General features: G+C 28.5%; 1 protein-coding gene across 1 annotated transcript; it reads right to left on the bottom strand.

The window, feature by feature from the left end:
• Positions 1–733: 733 nt before the first annotated feature.
• Positions 734–19849, bottom strand: LOC145752324 (spectrin alpha chain, non-erythrocytic 1-like). The gene is made up of 51 exons (XM_082568591.1): positions 19732–19849; positions 19358–19513; positions 18959–19081; positions 18107–18247; positions 17790–17930; positions 17402–17544; positions 17052–17196; positions 16622–16777; positions 16370–16498; positions 16111–16286; positions 15398–15581; positions 15051–15242; positions 14795–14950; positions 14473–14677; positions 14106–14287; positions 13881–13997; positions 13670–13796; positions 13414–13536; positions 12991–13151; positions 12725–12874; positions 12438–12569; positions 12031–12194; positions 11610–11838; positions 11263–11487; positions 10615–10706; positions 10454–10541; positions 10189–10362; positions 9821–9985; positions 9460–9608; positions 9253–9377; positions 8879–9059; positions 8558–8720; positions 7384–7515; positions 6994–7131; positions 6626–6843; positions 6410–6517; positions 6204–6333; positions 5978–6132; positions 5594–5783; positions 5377–5511; positions 5196–5297; positions 4984–5120; positions 4667–4856; positions 4170–4347; positions 3989–4077; positions 3699–3823; positions 2872–2956; positions 2626–2792; positions 2032–2232; positions 1707–1854; positions 734–1307 (listed from the first exon to the last, which is right to left on the bottom strand). Exons 1-51 carry the CDS (start codon positions 19810–19812, stop codon positions 1182–1184), a joined length of 7629 nt encoding a protein of 2542 aa, XP_082424717.1. The 5' UTR covers positions 19813–19849; the 3' UTR covers positions 734–1181.
• Between the last annotated feature and the right edge of the window lie 1757 nt (positions 19850–21606).

Below are 21606 nucleotides of genomic sequence, written 5' to 3' on the forward strand. Positions count from 1 at the left end.
TTATTGGCCCACTTTATATAGTACCAATATATGTGGGGGGGAGGGCAATAATTTTTTGCCCTAATTTTTTTATTTTTGGATTTTTTTGCAAATTTCTTTATCTTTTATGTTAGTTAGGGCAATGCGCATCAAATAAGATGTTTAATTTCGGGATTTGAAATTTTACGAAAATTTAGTAAATATGTCATAACTTTATTAATATTAAATATTTTTTCATAATTTTTTTTGAAATAGGATATTTAGACCAGTGAGGTTCTATTGGTTTGGTTTAAATTCGATTTAAATTTTTCAATTTTTTTGAAATTTTTATTGGCCCACTTTATATAGTTCCAATTTATGGGGGGGGGAGGGCAATAATTTTTTGCCCTAACTTTTTTAATTTTGAATTTTTTTGCAAATTTTTTTATTTCTTATGTTAGTTAGGGCAATGCGCATCAAATAAGATGTTCAATTTCGGGATTTGAAATTTTGCAAAAATTTAGTAAATATGTCATAACTTTATTAATATTAAATATTTTTTTATAATTTTTTTGAAATAGGATATTTACACCTGTGAGGTTCTATTGGTTTAGTTTAAATTTGATTTAAATTTTTCATTTTTTTTGACCAGTGCGGTTCTATACATTTAAGCTTATAAATCACGTGTTTCAGAACACGTGATAAGTTAACGGTGTAATATATAAAAAACCAGTTTACTTTTATATATAAAACCAGTTCACAACATTGATTTTTGATGTAGAATTTATTATATTCAGCACACTACAATAAGCTATGGATATATATGATTGGTCCACTACGTTTTCAGATAACAACATTTACTTTGCAAAAAATGGATATGAATATCAAAAAGTATTATTTATACAAATTACAGATTTTGAATACCAGAAAATTAGCAACCTTACATTTAAAGCACACTTACGAATATTTTTATCAAACAATTTCATCGAGTAACATTACATGCAAAACTACATTTAATTTTACAGAAAAAAATGAAGAGTACGGGTTTAAACTACTACATTTGTTGACGTATTATAAAAATTTAAAAAAAGGCTTTAACTATATGGAAATGAAGAAATAGGTTATTTATTGTACTCTGAAATGGTTTATCATATATTAAACGATAATGGATACATTTGTTTGTAATACGCTAAATAGTGTAACTAAAATCTACAAGCTTAATACTAATTATTAAATAGCTGCTCGGTGAAGGCAATATAATCATAAGCCTCAAATATACTGACTCCTTGAGCATCGTAGTATGGTGGCATGTTGGCAAGGCAGTACTCTGCCTGCTCTGGACTCAGGTTCTAGGAAAGAGTAACATGTATAATGTTAGCAAGGAAATTCTATTTAGGCTATAACTTGCCTTTTAAAAAAAATGGCATAGTTTAGCGTATATAAATTGTAACGATATAATTTATTAATCAGTTAAGCAAAAACAGTTAAGTAAGTAATGAATTGGTAGTCAGCAATAAAATACAACATAATACAAAAAAGGTAAAAGATAAGACTGTAGCCCAGACTTCTTATCAGGCAAAATCACGTGTCAATGAGGGGCCGCTACAGTAGATTTGTTAAAAATCAAAGAAAAGGAAAAAAAATCGCAACACAAACTAAATGTTGTCCAAAGTTTGCTTTTATTTATACACAAATATTAAACTCTACTTTATATAATAATGCGAGAACAGTAAATTGTAAAATTTTACCTGTTTTAGTTCCTGCTTGGTGACATAAGGCTTTCCTTCTGAACTCAGAGCTCTGAAAGCACTTTCAACTTCTTCACTTGACTTCACATTCTCGGTTTCTCTGCTTATCATAAATCCCATGTACTCCTGTAATGACACCACACCGTCTCTGTACAAATATTTATAATTTTTTTTAAATGGGGTTAAAATACAAAACAAAACTGATAAAAAAAAATTGCAAATGTAACATAATTTAGAAAATTGGAAAACAACAAATTTAAAATAGTAAATTAACTCAATTTTTATTCAAAAATATTTCAAAATTTAAAAATAGAAAATATTTCACCTGTTGGGATCTACTATGTCCAGGATGTTCTGATACTCTGGATCTTCCTCCCCTTCTTCCACCATCGGAAGATCATAACCGAGAGATCGGAGGCAGGATTTAAACTCATGATGCTCCAGCTTTCCAGTTTTATCTTTGTCGAAATGTTTGAACATAATTGAGAATTCTTTCAAGGCCTCCTCTGTTACTCCGGTCATATTTCTGGAATAAAAAAATGGAAAATAAAAAAAAATAAATACAAAGTTAGAGGGGATCTAATTTGTTACGAAACAAAGAGGTATTTTACCTAAACAAGTAAATACAAAATGATACACATTTACTAATTAATATTTCTACATAACACTTACGTATATTAAAATAACAAAAACAGAAATAAAATGTTTTCAGAACAACAAATAAAAATAAATCATAAACATATTTGAAAATATTTAGTTCAACTCAATTTCTTAATATGGTATCTGTCAAGACAAAACTATCATATTAAAATTCACTGATATTATATTATTAGAACAATACTAAAACAAGACGACTTTAGCCATAGTATAGTAAGAACACAAAAGACAGAAAATGAAAAAAAATAAAGCCTCACTTTACCTTGCTTGTATTTGTTGTTCAAGTGAATGTTGCATTCTCATAGCAAGTTGTTCAAGTTGATCCCATTGTTGAGCCAGACCTAAAGCCGAGTGCTCAGTGTAAGTGTTGTCCAAAATCAATGCTGACTCAAGCTCTGCTGCGAGTTTCTCAACTTCTTTTAACTCATCCTTGAGTAAAAAAAGTGAGTTTAAAAATTTTTAAAACCTTTTCTGATATTTTTTTTACAGAATAAACTTTTAAACTTACTTTTCTTTCCTTGACTTCCACAGATTTAAGTTTTGTTGCCTCAAGTTGAGATTCCAAGGTTCCTGACTCCTCCATTAATGTTGCTCTAAAAATTAAAAAAACGATTAAATGTTTTGTACAAATTTAACGAACTTTGATGGAAACGCTGTAGAGAAAAATCTTTAATATTATTGATATGTTAATCATGAACTGCGGCAGTACTAACCACCCCCCCCCCCACACCCCTCAAAAAAAAATTAAAAAACAAAGTTGAAGAAAGTTAAAAAAAAAAATAAACATGTTTAAAATGCAATGGAAAATAGGGTGATGTATAGCATGTTAATGCATACATTAATAAACTTAAACTATGCAGTAATTTGGTTAACAACCTGGATAATATAGAGTCAGTAGAAGGGCAGTATACAAGACGATATTTCATGACACGAACAACATGCTTACGAAGAAAACTTGAAGAAAAAGGGTGAAAAAGAAATAAACGTTTTAAAACTCGAAAAGTATGAGTATGAAATACAAATGTTATCAACTACATTAAATCTTAATTATATCTTAAAGAGTTTTTTAAGAAATGTTTAAGTCAACTTATAAAAATGTAAAGATGAAAATGTAAATTTATAGGATGAAAGAAAGATGAATTAGAAGTACCCAGCAGTAAAGTATGATCTAAATAAATCAAAAAAGCAAAATGAAATCAAATTTGAAAAATATATACAGAAGGTACATTAAAAAAGTAACTTAACTATTGGTTAAGTAAAATTTTATTACAAAAAGCCTAAATTGAAAAAAAAAATTTGGAAAAGTAAATACACAAAAACCTTATTATATTTTACCTGGTCTCAGTTAGCCAGTTATGGAATGAGTTTGCTTGTTTGGCAAATTTCTTTCTCATAACATCGTTGCTTTCTTGTCTTTCCAGTTCTTTCTTCAGTTCCAAATCCCTTTCACTCATCATTCTCTGTCAAAAATAACAAATTTAGGAAAATTAATAAAACAAAATGGCATTCTATATACACAAAATAAAAATTTAAAATTTTCTCAAAATCGGATTTTATTTGTATTTACTTTACATCAAGTACATAAAAATGAAAAATGTAAGTAAAAAAGTTATCTAAATTTTTACCTGCACAGCGATCCAAGTTTGTTGCAGAGTTTTTCTTGTGAACCAAGTGTAAGGATTCTTACTTCTCTTCCTACTTGATTTCACTTTAACTTTAAAAATTAAAAAAAAATTTAAGTCAATAAAAACTGTTCAAAAACAAAAATTTTAAATAACAAATTTTTTGTTTAAATTAATAACTCACCTTGTTTATTCCCACTTTTCTGCTCCTCTTCATCAGATGATGATGAAGAGGATGAATTCTCATTTGAGGAGGAGTGATCCAACTTATTGAGCTTGTCATCGATCTCATACAACTCATTCAACTCTTCCTTTGCTTCTCCAAGAGTTTGTTGAAAGCTCTGATGCTCTTTAAGAAGAAGCTGAAGAAAAAAAATTACATAAAATTAATTTGAAAAAATAAAAATCCATCTACATAAAAAATATAACCTAAAAATTAAAATTAAAAATTTATTGGGATAAGGGTGTTATAAAAGTTATTTTGTAGCTACATAGTATAGATAATTTAGTTTTTATAATTAAAATAGTTAAACAAAAAACAAATATAATTTTGATAATAATAACACATACAAAGTTAAACTCAAAGCTATGCCCAAGTTACAGTTTTTTAAAAATTTAAATTCAACTAACAAATTTTAGTCAAAATTTGACTAATTACTACATTAAAAAACTATCACTAACCTGAATTTCCATGATTGAATGACATCGAACAGGATCGGTTAAATCCTCTTCAACATTCTCAAACCACGAGTTAAATGCAGATGCCTTCTTTGCAAACAACAAACACAAATCGTTGACTCCTCTCAACCTATTTTGAGACTTCTCAAGCTCCGATCTTCGAGATGAGGATGCAGATTTTAGCTCCTCCCAACTAAAAAAAAATTTATTTATATTTTACATTTTAGTTAAAAAAACTACCAACTTAAAATCTATTTTAACATAGAAGGGGATTTTTAAACTTATTTTACAATATTTTTTTATAAATAAATATGTTTTACCGTTTCATAAGAGAAGCATGTCTCTCCTTAATTGCATCAGATTGTTGATGATCAGCTTCAACCAATTGATCTTTCAGAGTTGTAATATTCGAGATTCCTTCGTGTTCGAATGCATTTAAACCAGCCTCAAATGTTTCCTAAAAGAAAACAATAAATTAGTGTTAAACAATATATATAATATTGCATGTATAAAATAAACACAATAACCTTACCTGTTTGACAATAAGAGCTTGTACATTAGAGAGGTCATCTCCAAAATCATCAGACTTTAAAGATTTTTCCTTTTCTTCTATCCAGCTTTCCACCAAATCAGCCTAAAAAGGAACCAGAATTTAAATATTAATAAAAACAACTCTACTAAACTAGAGCGCTGGTACAGGAATTTTTTTATACCTTCCAGTTGAATTGTAGAAAGGCTGAAGTATCTCGAAGTTGACTTCTTCTTTTTGATCCTGCCTCATCCAACTTTCTCTGTTTATCCCTGATCACATCCAGCTCCTCTGCAATCTCTGTTGAGTGAGGATTTTCCTAGTTGAATAAGAAAAAATTAAAGGTCACAAATAAAGAAAAAAATTAAATTTTTACTTAAATTTACTTATAAATTAACTACCTGATCAATCAGATTTTTTCCCACTTTTTCAATATCGTTAACTCGATCTCGATGTACACTCAAGTCTATGTCAAATGCCTCGTGTTTAGCGAGTAAACTCTGCGCTGCTGCGAGTGAAGAACTTACATCTCGAGACTCGAGGACTCCCATCTGCTCACTTATCCAACTCGACTCCTCCTCAAGATCAGCTCTGTTTAAGTAAAGTGTGAGTGAATTTTGAGTGGAGACAAAAAACCTAATTTTAAACTTAGAAAAATGTTATTTAAGTTGGATATCTTAAAACTTTACTTATATTTAAATCAATATTTATACAAGTTCATACCAACAAACAACATTGCTGTTTTAAGTTTATTTATCCCAACTCTAAACTTAAATTTGCTTTACCTGAATTGTTGGAAATCTTGAGCTTGAGTAAGTCTTATACTTCGCTCATTCGACAATTCTTTGAGTGAGTTCCAGTTCTCACTCAACTGATTCAATCTTTGATCAATTTCATCCTCGTGGATGGTTGCACTTTCTTGTATCTTCTTTCCAGATTCCTTTAATAAAAAAACATTCTTAAAACTTTTTAAAAAATATTGCGTAGATTTAAAACAAAAGTTTGGCTTACAGTAAGTCTCTCGATATTAGCCTCATAGGAGTTAATTTCATTCTCAATTCGTTTCTGTTTCTTGCGTAAGTTGTTGATACTCGTCAGATCCCTTCCACAATCTGCACTGCTCACCAACAATTTCTTCTCACTAAAGAATACAAAAAACATTAAAATAAATAAATCAAAATTTCAAGTATCAACTTTTTTTCAATAATGATTTTTACTTAATCCATGCCTCCTCTTCAGTAAGATCCTGGAAGAGTTGTTGGATGGTCAAACTCTCCTGAAGTTTTCCTCTTCGACTCTTTGTCAGATCCTTGATATTCTGAAATCTGAAAAAAAATGAATGATTAAAAATATTTTAATTTTCAGGAAAAAATTTATAAATTCTAAAGCTTTATGAAAGTCGTGCCCTGAGAAAAATATTTTTTTATTTTTACCTTTCCTCAATTGAATCTCTCTTCGCTTCCACTGCTGATTTATCAAGAGCATCAGAGTCATCAGCTTTCTCCAGGAGAAGAGCTGCGTGTTTGGAAAGCTCCCTAGCTCGATCCTCGTGAGCTGCAACATCCGCTTCCAAAAGTTTTTGCTTTTTAAGGAGGTTTGAAACAGAAGGAACATCTTTACCAACATCTTCTGATGCAAGTAGAGCTTCAACCTGAAAAAAAATTAAAACAAAAATTTTTTTGGATTAAAAATTTATTTCAAATTAAATTCTTAAGATACGAATTTTTTATATATTTCAATTTTTATAATGTTGTTTATGTAGTTTATTTATTTTTAACCAAAAATCAAGTGCACCATTTACCTCAGACATCCAAAACTCAAGATCCTTAACAGCGGTGATAAAATTTTGTTGCTGGTTTGCCTCCTTCAGTTTATCTCCCTTCTCAGCTGATTTATCAACCAAGTTCTGCCATTCTTCACCCAACTTCTCAATTCGGGCCTGAAAAACGTTTTAAGTATGTTAAAATTAAAATTTTTTGCTGAGAAATTAAAAAGCAATGAAAACTTAGTTGGTTTAATTTGTAACTGTTACACCTTTGCGACTAATTATCATAAAAAAAATTAAATTAATAATTTTCAATCATTTTTACTTGCATAGCCTATATAAAATTTCCATAAGAGGCAAAAAATATTACAACAAAAATCTATAAAACAATTTAGAAAAAACATATTTGAAAACTGATTTTGTTACCTGTACAGCATCTTCAGATCCAGCACATTGATGAGTGTCAATAAGTTGTTGTCCAACACCGATGATAGCTTGAATCCTTTCCTTGTTTGCCTCCAACTCAGCCTCAAATGCTTGGTGTTTCTGATGTTTGCTCTTAAAGAAAAATAATTAAATTCAAATTTTTTAATTAAATTTTTGTTATTAAATTAATTTTTTTATGAATTAGCAATTGAGGCCAAGTTAAAATAAATAATAAAAATTAAGAAATGGAAAGCACTTTTTACTTGAAAATGCAAATAAAATTGTAATATTATTAAATATATGTATTTCTAACGATAAATAATACACATTTATAAATTTACATTTAGTAGATAATCATTTAACATCACTTTTAGCACAACAAGGGAATTTAATCAAACATTTTAACTTTAATATGTTAATTTAATTATATTGTTTAATAATTACTATTAGTAAGTGAAAAATCAGGCATTTTTAAAATACCAAATTAATTAACTTATATTTTAAATGAATAATTAAATTTAACATAAATAAGTCTTATTGCCAAAAGAAAAATACTAAAATATATTTTTCATAATTTTTTTTATATTAAAGCAGTTCAAATTTGTATTTAAAAAAATATTTTTAGGTATTTCTCGTTATTGCAAGCATTTGGTCAAAATAAAAATACAATTTGCTGCATTTTGGTGTTCATAAGTTAAACATTAAATTTTTAAAATATTTTTTTTAGTTTGGGGTAATAAAATAGCAAATTAAAAAGCATGGTTAAAATTTCAGTGACAAGTGTGCTAAGGTGATAAATTAAAGTGTTTTGATTGGCTTAAATATTTGTTTAATATATACCATTCCACTTTCTCTGTCCTGATAATAACAAACTTTTTAATTTACATTTGATGACGTTCCATTTTATAAAAATACCATATGAAAATATGAAAATTTTTTTTAAAAAGTTAGATTAAAATAAACTGAGTTAAAAAAAAAAAACTCAAAAAGTTTAGTAAAATATCATTCTAATTTTTTTTTTTAATTTTTTTTTATAAATTCTAGTTTTCTAAAAAGTTTATTTTCAAAAAATATTTTAAAAATAACAAAATTTAAAAATAAATAAACTTAATATAATAACTGTACATACATACATAAGTATAAAACAAAAACAAATTTAATTTAAATAAAACACCTGAATATTGGTTGGATCCTTATAAGTATCATCAGTGGCAGTTTGAAGTTTGTCAGCAATCCAAGCTTCAGCCTCATCAGCATCTCTACTAAACTGTTGCAGGGTTTGGGTCTCACCCAATTTCGATCGCTTGTCTATTAAAGCAGCTTTCAATTTTTGCCAACTAAACAAAAAAAATAAAAATTATATTTTTGAAAAAAAAAATTTTTAATTTAGTTTTTTAAATATTCCTAAACAAAAAAAAAGTCAACACATAAATAAATATACTGTAAAATTGTCAACAAAAAACATATTTTGACAAACAAAACATTTTAGATTTACCGGTCTTGTATTTCTTCTGCTTTATCTCCAATCTGTTCCTTTGCATAATGCTCAGGATCATTTTCCATCAACCTACAAGCTGTTGTTTGGATCGAAACAATCTTGGCTTCTTGTAAACCAATTGCTCGGTCGAAATCTTCGTGTTTTTTGATCAAGGATTCAACAGAGTCAAGACTGTCACCTGTAAACAGAATGTTGTACACTTAGAATACATTATCATATAATATGAAAAAATAAGCATCTTTACAAATTTAAAAAGTAAACCAAAAAAATTAAAATTAATTTTAAAATTGAAGAAAAAAATATAAAGTAAAAATCACACTGTTACTAAAAAAATTTAAATATTAAAAAATTAAATTATATAGTTGTCCAACCTGATTCCTCACTAGCAAGGAAAGCTTCTCTTCCCTCCATCCAAACCTCCGCATTATCACAATCTCTCAGGAACAAATGGAGTTGAAGACATTGCTCAAGGAGGATGCGACGAGCTGCCCAAGCTCTAAAAAAAAATCATAAATAAAAAAAAATTGTTTCTAAAAACAAAAGCTTTTATTTAATATAAATTTTTTGATTTTTTTTACTTTTCTAGTTCTTCTCTCTCATTAGAACAAGCTTGAACTGCAGCATCAATCTCCTTTGCACTTGAGTGTTCGTTACTCACTAACAAGTCAGCTTGGTGTTCCAAGGTGTGAAAGGATGGAGATCGTGCATCCATGTCTGCTCTGTGCTCCTGTTAAAAAATAAACTTTAAAAAAACTATGTTTATTTTAACATTTTTTGAGAAAAAGGTGAAAATTACAGAAACATATAAATTAAGAGCCAGAAAAATAATACTTAGCTTCCAAAAATTTACTTCAAAGTGAGTAAATTTGCTTAAACACAAAATAGTTTTTAATTTTTCTAATTTTTACATTTTTTCGATAATACAACACACCAACATACCTGATGTCTTTGTAGTAGAGCCTCAGCTGCAGGAATACTATCAGCAACCTCATTACTTGCAACTTGTGCGTTCATGTGAGTCAACCATCTCTGTAATTCCTGTTTGTCAGCCAGGAATCGTTGCAAGTCGTAACTGTCTGAAAGTGCTCGTTTTCTACCTTCAGCCTGTGTGAAAGTTTGATGTTTAAAAATTATAATTTAGAAATATTTTTTACAAAAGCCAAGTTACATTACGAAGACCTAAAAAATGTATTTTAAATTAAAACAAGCAAAAAATTTATCGCAAAAAATTTGATTTTTGATTCAAAATTTGATTTACATTTTAATCTCTAAAAATCTTAAAATATAACTGAAACTTAAAATCATACCTTAGCAACCAAATCATTCCAAGCTTGATTGATCTCAGTTCTCTTCATCTGGATGCTTTCATCTTGCTCCGGATGTTGCTCCATCAACTTAGAAGCATCTTCATCCAGAGAGTGAACTCTTTCTCCGAGTGCTCCAAGATCTCGCTCCAAACCTTCGTGTTTACGTTGAAGAGCCTAAAAAAATTTTTTTTTGTAGATTTATTTTATTTAAAAAGTGTAAAATTAATTTTAATTGAACTTAGCTTATTTCTTTAACCTTACATACCTGTACTGTAGGTAAATCAGATCCAACATTATCAGTATCAAGTGCATTACTCTTCTCATCAATCCATTCTTTTGTCTCATCTGCATCTCTGTAATGCAAGCATTTATTTATAAAAAGGTTAGTGATTGAACACAGTTGATAAACAAGTACTAATAACGAACCTGAAAAATCGTTGAACTTGTTGGGCTGATCCAAGGTTGCTGTTTTGTTCGTCAACTAATTTGTGCAACAATTCCCATTTTTCGTTCAAATCCTAACATAAAATACATTCAAAGTTTTAAGCTTCAAAAAATTTATTAGAGTAAAATTCTAACAGCCGTATCTTAAGTTACTAAGAGTATAAAGTATCACAAATTACAAAAAAGTATTTTTTAAAAATATTCATACTTTTTACAAATTGTAATATCACAATTTTCACAAACATGCTATGATACATACAACATAAACTTTTAATAAACAAAATGCTTTGTATGCTATTATAAATAGAATATGTGTTTATATACAACAAGCAGAAGCAAATGAGGTTTTAAAACAGTTTTGAATGGAGTTTGAACAACATTGAATATGTAATGATACACACTTAACCTACCACTTGAGTTATAAAGTTGGGCCTTGATTGCAAAGGCTAATAGAACAAAATTGTAAGTTTAAAATTAAGTCAAAAAGCCTTATACCATAGCTCTATAGTAAAAAATCAATAAAATAATAGCATATTTGTAAAGCAGAAAAAAAAAATGTGAAAAAAACACAAACAAAAAATAATAATAAAAATTAAAATTATTTTGCAAATAAATAAAGAATTTTTTTACCTTGACTTTTTCAGCCACGATTTTGTCATCATCTATTCCAACTGCATCCACCTCCATCTGAGATCCTCCAGACTCGCTTGACGATGAAGAAGAGGAAGAGTGAGAGGAGTGGGTGGATTTGGCATCTTCATCCTTATCCTCCTTGTTGTCTTTGGGATCATCCAGATCAAGTGATCTTGCCTCAGCGTTGAGCTCCTCAACTCTTTTTTCCTTGGCTTTTAAATCCTAAAATAATTTAAAAAAACGAAGTAATAAAAATGAAAAATAAATAAATGAAACAAATTATAACTATGGGTAGTAAAGACATCTAATTAAGTTTTTTTTTATTAAAAAATGTTTTTTTTTACCTTCTGAAAGTCATCCAATTTTTTCTGCAACTTTTCCACTTGCGCCAAACCTCCCTCTTCCTCCTGCTGCTCTTTTTGGTCCTCCTCCACTTTGTAAGAAGATGCAAGCTCTTCCTTGTCATTCATCCATCGAAGCAAGTCATCACATTCTCGAGAAAGGGCATGTCGTCGACGGGAACGCTCTAACGCATCTCGTCTCAAATCACCAGAAACTTTAAGCTCATCATAACTTGAAAAAATAAAAATTTTAAAAACATTTATTCAAAAAAATTTTAACTAAAAATACAGGTTTTGACTTAAAAAACAAAAGTTTAAATATTTAGAAAAAGAACCAAAACACAGGAAATTTTTTATACAGCAATAAAAGTTTATTTATAATTTAAGTTCTCCAAAAACATTGATGGCATAAATTATAACTTACTCGTTTTCAATTTGTTTTTGTCTTCCTAAGATCGTCGCAACCTCCTCTTTTTCCTCCTCTTCCTCATTCTCACTTTCTTCTCCTACATCCTCCTGAGAGAGCTTTTGGAGATGAGAGGAGGGAACGAATCCTTGTCGATCTTTGCTCTCAACCTTCCACCAATCCTGAAGAAAATAAAATTTATTAAAAATTAAAAAAAAGGATTTTTGTTAAACCAAAATAAAATTTTAATGAATAAAAAAATTAAATAAAATTCAAACATTTTTAAATAAAAAATTTAAAAAGTTATACAAAACATTCAACTTAAATATGTAACAATAAAACTTGAAGTGTTTTGTAAAATAACCAGTTTTTATAAAAAATAAATTAAAATCACAAAATAAAAAAATTTAACTTTTTTCATTTACTTTGTTGTAAGAAGACACCAGCGTAAGAACGTCATCTTTATGAACAGATAATTCCCGAGGAGATTTTTCTTTATAATCGTGTAAAACTCTTACTTTTTCCACTTCTCCTTCTTTCGCCCACGGACTTTGAAGCTGAAAAATATATTTAATTTGAAGTAATAATTTTAGAAAAGATTAAAATAAAAACAGTTTTGTAACCATAAAAAAAATAATTTTTTCTTTAATAAATCTTTAAAATAAAATTTTTGATTAAAAAAAACAATTTTATATTTTTAGTCTAAATTAACCTTGCACTCTTCTGCTTCCTTGTGGAGAGATTTAATTGATCCTTCGTATGCCTCAATGTCACCCATAAGTGACTCGTGTTTCTTCATCAATGACTCAGCAGAATCTTCATCAGCACCAACATCTCCAGATGCAATGACTAAGCGTTTTTCCTGATAAAACAAAAAAAATTAATAAAAAAATATTTTTAAAAAATTCTGGTAATCTTTTAAAAAGCAAAAAAGAAAAATCTTTTAAAAAGCACAAAGCTAAAAATTGTATTTTTTACCTCAATCCAGACTTGGGCATCGTTAGCATTAGCAAGATAGATTTGAGCTTTTAAAGAATCGTCTAAATCCTGTTCTCTCTGCTTTGATGCAAGTCCAAGTTTTTTCCATTCTTCTTTCAGATTGTTGGATCTGTCATCTGCTTCTTTCGCTTCATAATGACCTAAAATTTGGAGAAAAATTAACAAAAAATTTTAAATATATTTTTTTTAATTTAACTGCATAGAAAAAACTTTTTTTTAATTTTTAATAAAAAATTAAAAACATATCAATTTAAAATGCCCCCAAAAAAATGTTAAGTAATGATTAAAAAATATTTAAACACAAATAATATAAAAATAGATATTATTTTAGTAAATAATACAATAAGCTATTTGTTCTTTGTTAAAAGATTTCTTAAAAATTTGAATAAAAATTTAGTTTACCTTCTTCAATAAACTGGTTTGCTTTCTCACAAACTGAATCCAACTGAGGTTCATGAGCTGACAACTCACTCAAAAATATCTGATGTTTTTTTACCAAATTCCTTACGCTCATCAAATCTTTACCTGTGATCAAGTGTTCGAAAATTCATCAAAAATATTTTAAAAGTTGATATTTTACTTGAATGTAAAATACTTGTAAAAAATAGTAACAAAAAAATTAAAAATTATTATTTAAAAACTTTGAAGAAAGTCTTACCAATATTGGTGGAGTTAACAATAGGCCATTTATCCTGTATCCATTCCTGTTCATCTTGAATATCTCGGAATAATAATTTGCTTTTCAATGACTCAGCTAATTTCTCTCTTCGTGTTGTCATTGGGACCTATAAAATAAAAATTTTAAATAATACTAACACTTTATCGCATTTTTTTATAAAATATTGAGACGGTTTTTTTGCAGAACTGACCTCCAAAGCTTTGTATCTAGCAAGTACTTGTTCTTGTTTTACTTGTATTGGTTCAGCATTAAAGTGACCTTCTTCAGCAAACTTTAAACTCTGTCTTTCAATTCCATCCACTCTTTCCTACAAAGTAATTTAAAAATTAAGTTTTAATTTTTAAATCAAATTTTAATATTTAAAGTGCTCAATAACCTTAAAAAAAAAATTCACATATTTTTTTAAAAGTCTAACCTTATGAACTTGAACATCCACTTCCAATAGCTGATGCCTCTTGATCAGGGAGGAGACCGACTGGACATCTTTTCCAAGATCCTCAGATGCAAGTGAACCTTCCACTTCCTCCATCCAACGATTGAGATCGGAGCAAGATCGGTTGTAAACTTGCTCAGCACATGCCTCTGTTAATCTTGTTCCTAAAAAAATGTGGAAAATACTTATAAAAAATAAAAAAAATTTTATAAAAATAAATTTTTTACATTTATTAGTTTATAATTATAATATGTAGTAAATTGTAAGTAAAAGTATGGTACGCTATAAGTAAAAAATTTAACTTCCAAAGTTGAATAGTTTAGACATTTAAAAAAAATTAACTACGTACTTCTAATTTCACAATTCTTCAACAGTTCCTCCCATTTTTCCTTGATATCTTTAATCTCCTCTTCAATTTCATCTTTAGCATAATGCTCAGCTTCCACAAGATCCTTTGCTTGCTGGATGCAAGCATCGACTCGCTCTTCACTTGCTCTTACCTCATCTTCAAACACTAGATGTCTCTGAAGCTTGCCTCGAACATTTGTTGGATCCTAAAACATCATTGTAAAAAAATTAAAATATTAATTTTTTCGTTAATAATTTATTGCCATTTTTAAATAAATTACCTAATAAATATAAATTAAATCATAAAATTGTTTATATTCTACCTTGTAGCATTCATCAGTTGCCGTTTTGTTCTTTTCTTCAATCCATGACTTAAGGTTATGGGCATCTCTCTCAAACATTCTCAACTTGAATGCATTGTCCAAAGCCAACTTGCGAACCAATATTCCATCTTTAAGCAACTTGTGCCTTTGCAGCAACTAAAAAGTATAAAATATATTTATTGTTTTACCAAAAAAATTAATATTAAATAGAAAAATTCCGGCTAAAATTAAAAAATGAAAAATATTAATATCTTACAGCATCTCTTCTCTTCCCAATGTCCTCAGAAGAATAATGCTCCTTTTCAATAAGTCTTGATGCAACCTCATCCACTGAGTTGATCTTGTCCTCTTGCGCCGATGAAGACTTTGTAAAGTCGTCATGTTTGCGAAGTAGAGTCTGGACCGCATCTAAAGAGTCTCCAAGATCAGTTTGGGAGAGAAGAGTTTCCTAAAAAATAAAAATAAAAATTTAATTTTTAAAATATAAAATATTTAGACAATTACCAATTAAAAAAAAATTACTTACTCCAAAAAAAAGTAGACTTCAGACTTAAAACAATTAATTTTTCTCACAAAAATATTTATAAACTTAAGTTTCCATACCTGAGTTGTCATCCAAGATTCAGCTTGTTCTGCATCCCTGTTGAACAAAGCAAGATGTAAACATTGTTCGTACAAAGCTTGCCTCTCATCCCATGTTTGTAACAAGGTTTGGTGCCGGTCTGAAACCTTGGTGAGTTGTTCTGGAATAATGCCAGGCTCTGTGCTGGTCTTGGTCTTTATTTCCCTGTAAAATAAATATAAAGTTCTGACCCATGGTGAAAATAAAGCAGTACTTCTGGCATAGTCATTAATAATTTAATGCATTGATTTGAAAAATAATGTTTAAAAATTTATGTTCTAGAGTCTACGTTTAAATATTTTAACAAACAAGTTAATAAGTTAAAAGAAAGATTTAACAGACAGGGTCAAATTAAGGTTATGCAACATCGTTATTTTTCTTGAATAAACAAGAAATTTTATGCGCTTCTTAGAGTTTAATTTAATTTTACAGTTTTTTTTCAGCAACTTTATTTGCTTGTGCGGATACGAATTAAGTAAAACAAAAAAAGTGCAAACCCTAGATTGTAACGGTTGAAACGCACTGTTTTAAAAAACTTGGGCATGCAAAATAACAGTAGCATAGACTATAAAATCTGAGCTGATTTTGAAGCACTTCTTTAATTTAAAAAGAGTAAAAAATAGATCTGTAAAAATTCTGTAGTTTTCCCTTTTTTAAGCTTGTGTTTATTACTAAAAATAAACTTTTTTCTTACTTTTCTTCGTCAGAATCAGAGGAGTCAGAACTGGAGCTCGAATCAGAAGAAGAATCTTTGTCCTCCGCCTCAATTTCCACAACAATGAGGGTGGATGCGGGATGATCTTCCCGAATTAACCTTTCTCCAAACTCCTGGACATGTGAGAAACTGCTCTCTTGTGCTCCAATCTCACCCTAATAACAAAATTTTTATTTAATAAAAATTAAATAAAAAAAAAATTAAATTTAAAAAAGAATATTTAAAATAAAGTTGTTACTTTATGTTCCTGGTGTTTATCAACAAGTGCTTCAGCTCCAGCGACATCTAGCGCCAGCTCGTCCGACACAATTCTCGATTCAATATCATCCGTCCACAACAACAGGTTATGGCATTCAGATAAAAATTTCTAAAAAATACAACAAATAAATAAATATAAAACTAAAATTATAATTTTTAATATATATAGTAAAAATATTTTAAATTTTATTTTTAACTTTTTTTTACCATTTAAAAATTTTGGTTAACAAACCTGCAAGTCATAACTCTGGTTCAATCGATTTTTCCTTTGCTCAGCAACTTCGGTAACTTTCTTCCAATTATCTTTGATCTCATCTCGTTGATTAGCAACTGATACATCTCCATGTTCTTTCTCAATTCTGTCAGCTTCATCACATAACTTAGTGACCTGTAAAATTAAAAGGCTATAATAAAAAGACATTTTTAAAATTAAAAGATAGGCTATATGTTAAACAAAAAATTTTTTATGCATTTTTGTAGTAGCCTGCAAAACAATGCTTTTTTATTGATAGTTATGCTAAAATTTCTGTAGTTTAATAAAAAGAAAATGTGCTAGATTGTTAAAGTAAGAGTAATGTTGTAACTTGATTAAGTTAATATATACCTAGGGTAAAAAAATAAAAAAAGATGTTACAATTAGCTTTTATTTATATTTTTTTTACCTTAACTTCCAGTGCTTCCAAATCTCTTTCTATCCCTTCGTGTTTTCGTTGTAACGCTTGCACAGACTCAACATCACTACCAATGTCATCCGAGTGCAACATCTTCTCTTTTTCCTTCATCCAGGAGATCGTTTCATCCACATCTCTAAGAGCAAAATTTATAAATTAAAAAAATAATCTTTCAAAATTTGAAAGTTGCAAATTAATACACAAATATCTGCGATAATTATGTTTTTTTTATATATTGTGGTGAAATTTAACATAAAAAAACAGCAAAAATATTAAATAAATATTAAAGCCTAATCTGAATACCAATAACTTTTTTTTTTTTGAAAAAGTCTTACACACACCGTTTAAACATGTGAACTTCCATAGCAGCATTGATTGCTTGGTTTCGTTGTTGAGCTTTTGAGTTCAATTCCTCCCAGGACTTGTTGACCTCTTCTTCCTTGGTTCGGATGGTGTCATGTTCCGGATGTTGTTCTTCCTCAACCTTTAAGGAATTATTAAAAATAAATTTACTTAAAATGATAATACTGATATGTTATTAATAAAACCTTTAAAATATAACTAAAAATAAAAAATACTGAAAATCCATCAGTTCTTGTTCTTATAAATTGTTTAATTTATGGATCTAATCCTGAAGTACATTACTATGTTTATTTGGTAGCCTATAGGGCCAGTTATATTAGTTAGTACAAAAACAGGGTCATAAAAAATATTATTTTAAAGTCGTACCAATTTATGGGCTTCAGAATTGACATCTTTCACTCTTTCATTGTAGCCTTGCAATTCACTTAAAAACTCATCATACTTAGCTCTAAGCATTATTATATGATCCAAATCCTTTCCACAATCTGTTGATGATGCAATTGCCTCCTAAAAAAAATCACAAAAAATTTTTGCATACAATAAAAACAAAATTTAAAAAAAAACTTTTTTAAAAAAATAACCCAAAATTTTTAAATATATATATACAGTTAAATCCATATTTAATTATTTATGTTACCTTATCCAAATTATTTTTTAATCTTAACCAAAAAAAAAACATTTACCTTGTCTTTAATCCAGTATAAGACTTCATCACATCTTTTAATAAATGCAACCAGAGATGAAGTTTGATGCAATCTTACTCCACGAAGTTTAAGGGCTTCCAGCAGATCTTCCCATTCTTTATGTAATTCTTCCAGTCTAGCCTGTTTAAGTGTAGAAAATGAAGATTTAGATATAAGTCAAATGTATTAAAAAACAAATTTAAAAAATTTTTGGGTGAAGAAAAAAGCATTTATATATAAAAATTTTAATTTCAAAAAATTGGGTTAGAAATAAACAATAGACATGTAAAAAAATTTACCGGTAAATTTAAAAGTATCACATTCTGTAGCTGTGTGAATGTTTAAATTTAAAACTTATTCAAAGTTTTTTCCAATACAGTGAACAGCTATTGAGCCAGACAAAAAATCAATAAAGAAACAAAATCGGCTTTACAATAAAATCACTCCTATTTCTATAGAGAAAAGTTAACCCAAATTACTCTTTTTGCTCTTAACAAGAGAATAAAAGAAACAAGAGAAAGAGCGAGTAGGCACTTGAAGCCTATCTCATGTGATAACGTAATTGTTTATTCTCTCTCTGTAAGGGCAGGGCCCATTAAAGTCTATTAATTATTTACAGATTTGTTAGTAGCGTGGTATGGCATGCTTTTGTAATGGTGGCATACCAAAAGGCTATAAAATAAAAATCTGAAAATTCTAAACCGGTGAATTACATAAAACAATAAAATTTGTTTGTGTAAAACTGCTATTAAAAACTGAAAGAATGAATAAAATTCTTTCCATGTTAAAATCAATTTCCCAGACAATTTATTAATAAAACCTAAAACAAAAAGTCTTCTATTTTAATTTTACCTCCACAATTTCTTTGTTGACTTCAATTTTAATCAAGTTGTTGCCATCATCATCTAATTTTGTCAAAGTTCCCGAATTAGCTTTAACCTCTGCTTCCAATGCACTGTGTTTTTGGAGCCTAACCTGTTAAAAATACAAACAATTTTATAAAAAAATATTAAAACAGAAATGACAAAATAAAAAATATTTTTATTGGCTATCTTATTAAATTAAAATCTTAAGTTCTATTAAACCAATTTTTAATTTTTTAATTTAAAATAACAATTAGAACAAATTAATATTATTCTAATTTAAAATATTATATATATAAAATAAAACAATATAAATATATATACATACAAACAATAAATAGGCCTACATAAACAGGCATTTTTAATCAAAAATTTAATAAAATTAAACCTCCAAGTTGGTTGTATCTTTCCAACTTTCATCCTTAGCAGTTTCCATTCTCTCGTTCATCCATTTTTCAAACTCCCCGGCATCTCTCATGAATTGTTGAAATTTTAAAAGGCTGCCCAAATTTTGTCGGCGGGCTTGCAATGCATCTTTGTAGGCCTAAAACGTTATTTACCATATTTTAAGTTTAGTTAACAGAAAGAATATATATATTTATACTATTTAAAATATGGAAATATTTTATGAACATTTTATTGTTGTGATACTGAATTATGGCTATTTATATTTCATTAAAATAAAAAAATAAACAAAAAAATAAATCTTAGACCAACACACTTCTATAAAAATATTTTTACAATTTATTAGTATTTTTTTACCTTATATTGTGATAAAACTTGTTTCCTTCTTGCAGCAATGTCCGCTGCAGTTTCAAGTTGAGCATAACTTGCCTCTGACATTTTGTTGTCAATACAGATAATTATGCGCTTGTTAAAGTTTTCTAAAAATAAATCAACTATAAAGTAACTGAACAGCTAAATTAAATAGCAAGTTATAGCTATCAATCACTACAATTAGCTGATCAGTCAGGAAAAAAACTCGTCTGCCTTGTTTTTTAGTTTATGTTAAATATTTGCTAACTAATGTAATTTTAATTTTTTAATTTTGCGAAACTAATAAGTAAATGTAAAGTTATAAAGTCTCGGTTAATTTCTTTTTATTTGCTTGCCTGTCAGCCTGTCAGCCTGTAAAACCCTTACTTAATACAGCAAAATTAAACCGGTAATGCAAACAATGCGATTTTTGATTTTGTATTGATTTAAATAGCTGTTGTAACTGTAAAAGACAAAAAGTGTCACCCCCTGATTTCGTGGCCGCGTCACAAGCTCAAAATTTTTACGACTGTGTTCTTTGTTAAATAAAATTAAGTTTTTTTATAAAAGTTTTTTTTAAACAAGATAGCTAATAATTAAAAAATCTTATAATCATAAATATTCAACATAAAAAAATGAATTAGTAGTATTTTAAATAAATAAGTTTAACAAAATACACAATATTTTGTACAACAAAAATTAGGACAGTAGAAACTAAGTAAAAGTAAAATCAAAGCAGACTAAATGAATTAAAACTGCAGTAAAATTTGTTTTCGTACCGTTGGAGTTGTAAGCAAAAAAACAAACAAAAAATGATTTGTTGTTAATTATTTTTTAGCACATAAAACAATTTGTTAATTTTTGTTTATTCACAACGCAGTTTCATTGTAGTTGCCATTAACGCTACGTCAAATCCTTTCCAAGTATTCCATAAGATATTGTTCCACGAACCTTCCGACATACCCCATTTTCCATTTAAATTAACCGAGTAACAATCCCTACTCCACCAACCTGTATGAAAAAAAGCTTTTTATGTTTAGCGAACCCAATATATGTTATATAGATAACAGTTACCTCCATTGTCGTTGCCGTTTAAACATTTGTTGCCGGCGTTAAACTTCGCGCCATCCAGGGGCCCCAATCCGTCGCCAGCTGTTCCAGTATAACCGCCAACATGCAGGCGATACTTCGTACCTTGACCACTAAGTGAAAACGCACTAAAAATAATGTTTTTTAAGACTAAAGGATAAACTAAGATTTGTTATTAATTGCCGATTGCAGAACTTAAACGTGGGTAATTAAAAATGTCACAAAGTTACTTGTAGGGTACTTAATTCATCCGGCTTAAGAACTCTATAATCATACAATGAAATAGGTAAGTGTTGACCTGTATTCAGCAAAAGCATGATCTTCTTTAAAATCCCAGATATCAACTCTAAGTCTACATCCTCGCAAATATGTCATGTCGTAGATTTTTGCCAATCCTTTAAAGAATTTTTATTAATATATGTTTAAAAGTGATTTGTCATTTTATAAATCAAAATAGCTACAGTTTTATATTTAAGTTAGGAATGTAAAAGTGGAAATTAGTTATATTGTACAAAATAACTTTATAGATTTATACTAGGTTAACAATATCATACCAATCCAAAATTCTTTCTCCAAGCAACCAAATCCTTCTTCGTATTCGCTAAATGGTTTTTGAAAATCTTCATGTCCGTTAAACCTACGCTGAACTACCTAAAAAATCAAGTTTAAAAATTTTACGTCACAACTATTATATTGTTATGCATGCAATTAAAAATACGTCAACAAATTATTGTGCAAATTTAATATAAACAAAATAACTTACTGTCCACCCTCCGTCACAAAATACTTTTT

The sequence above is a fragment of the Corella eumyota genome, chromosome 5 (genome assembly GCF_963082875.1).
Source record: "Corella eumyota chromosome 5, kaCorEumy4.1, whole genome shotgun sequence".
Classification (NCBI taxonomy): Eukaryota; Metazoa; Chordata; class Ascidiacea; order Phlebobranchia; family Corellidae; genus Corella; species Corella eumyota.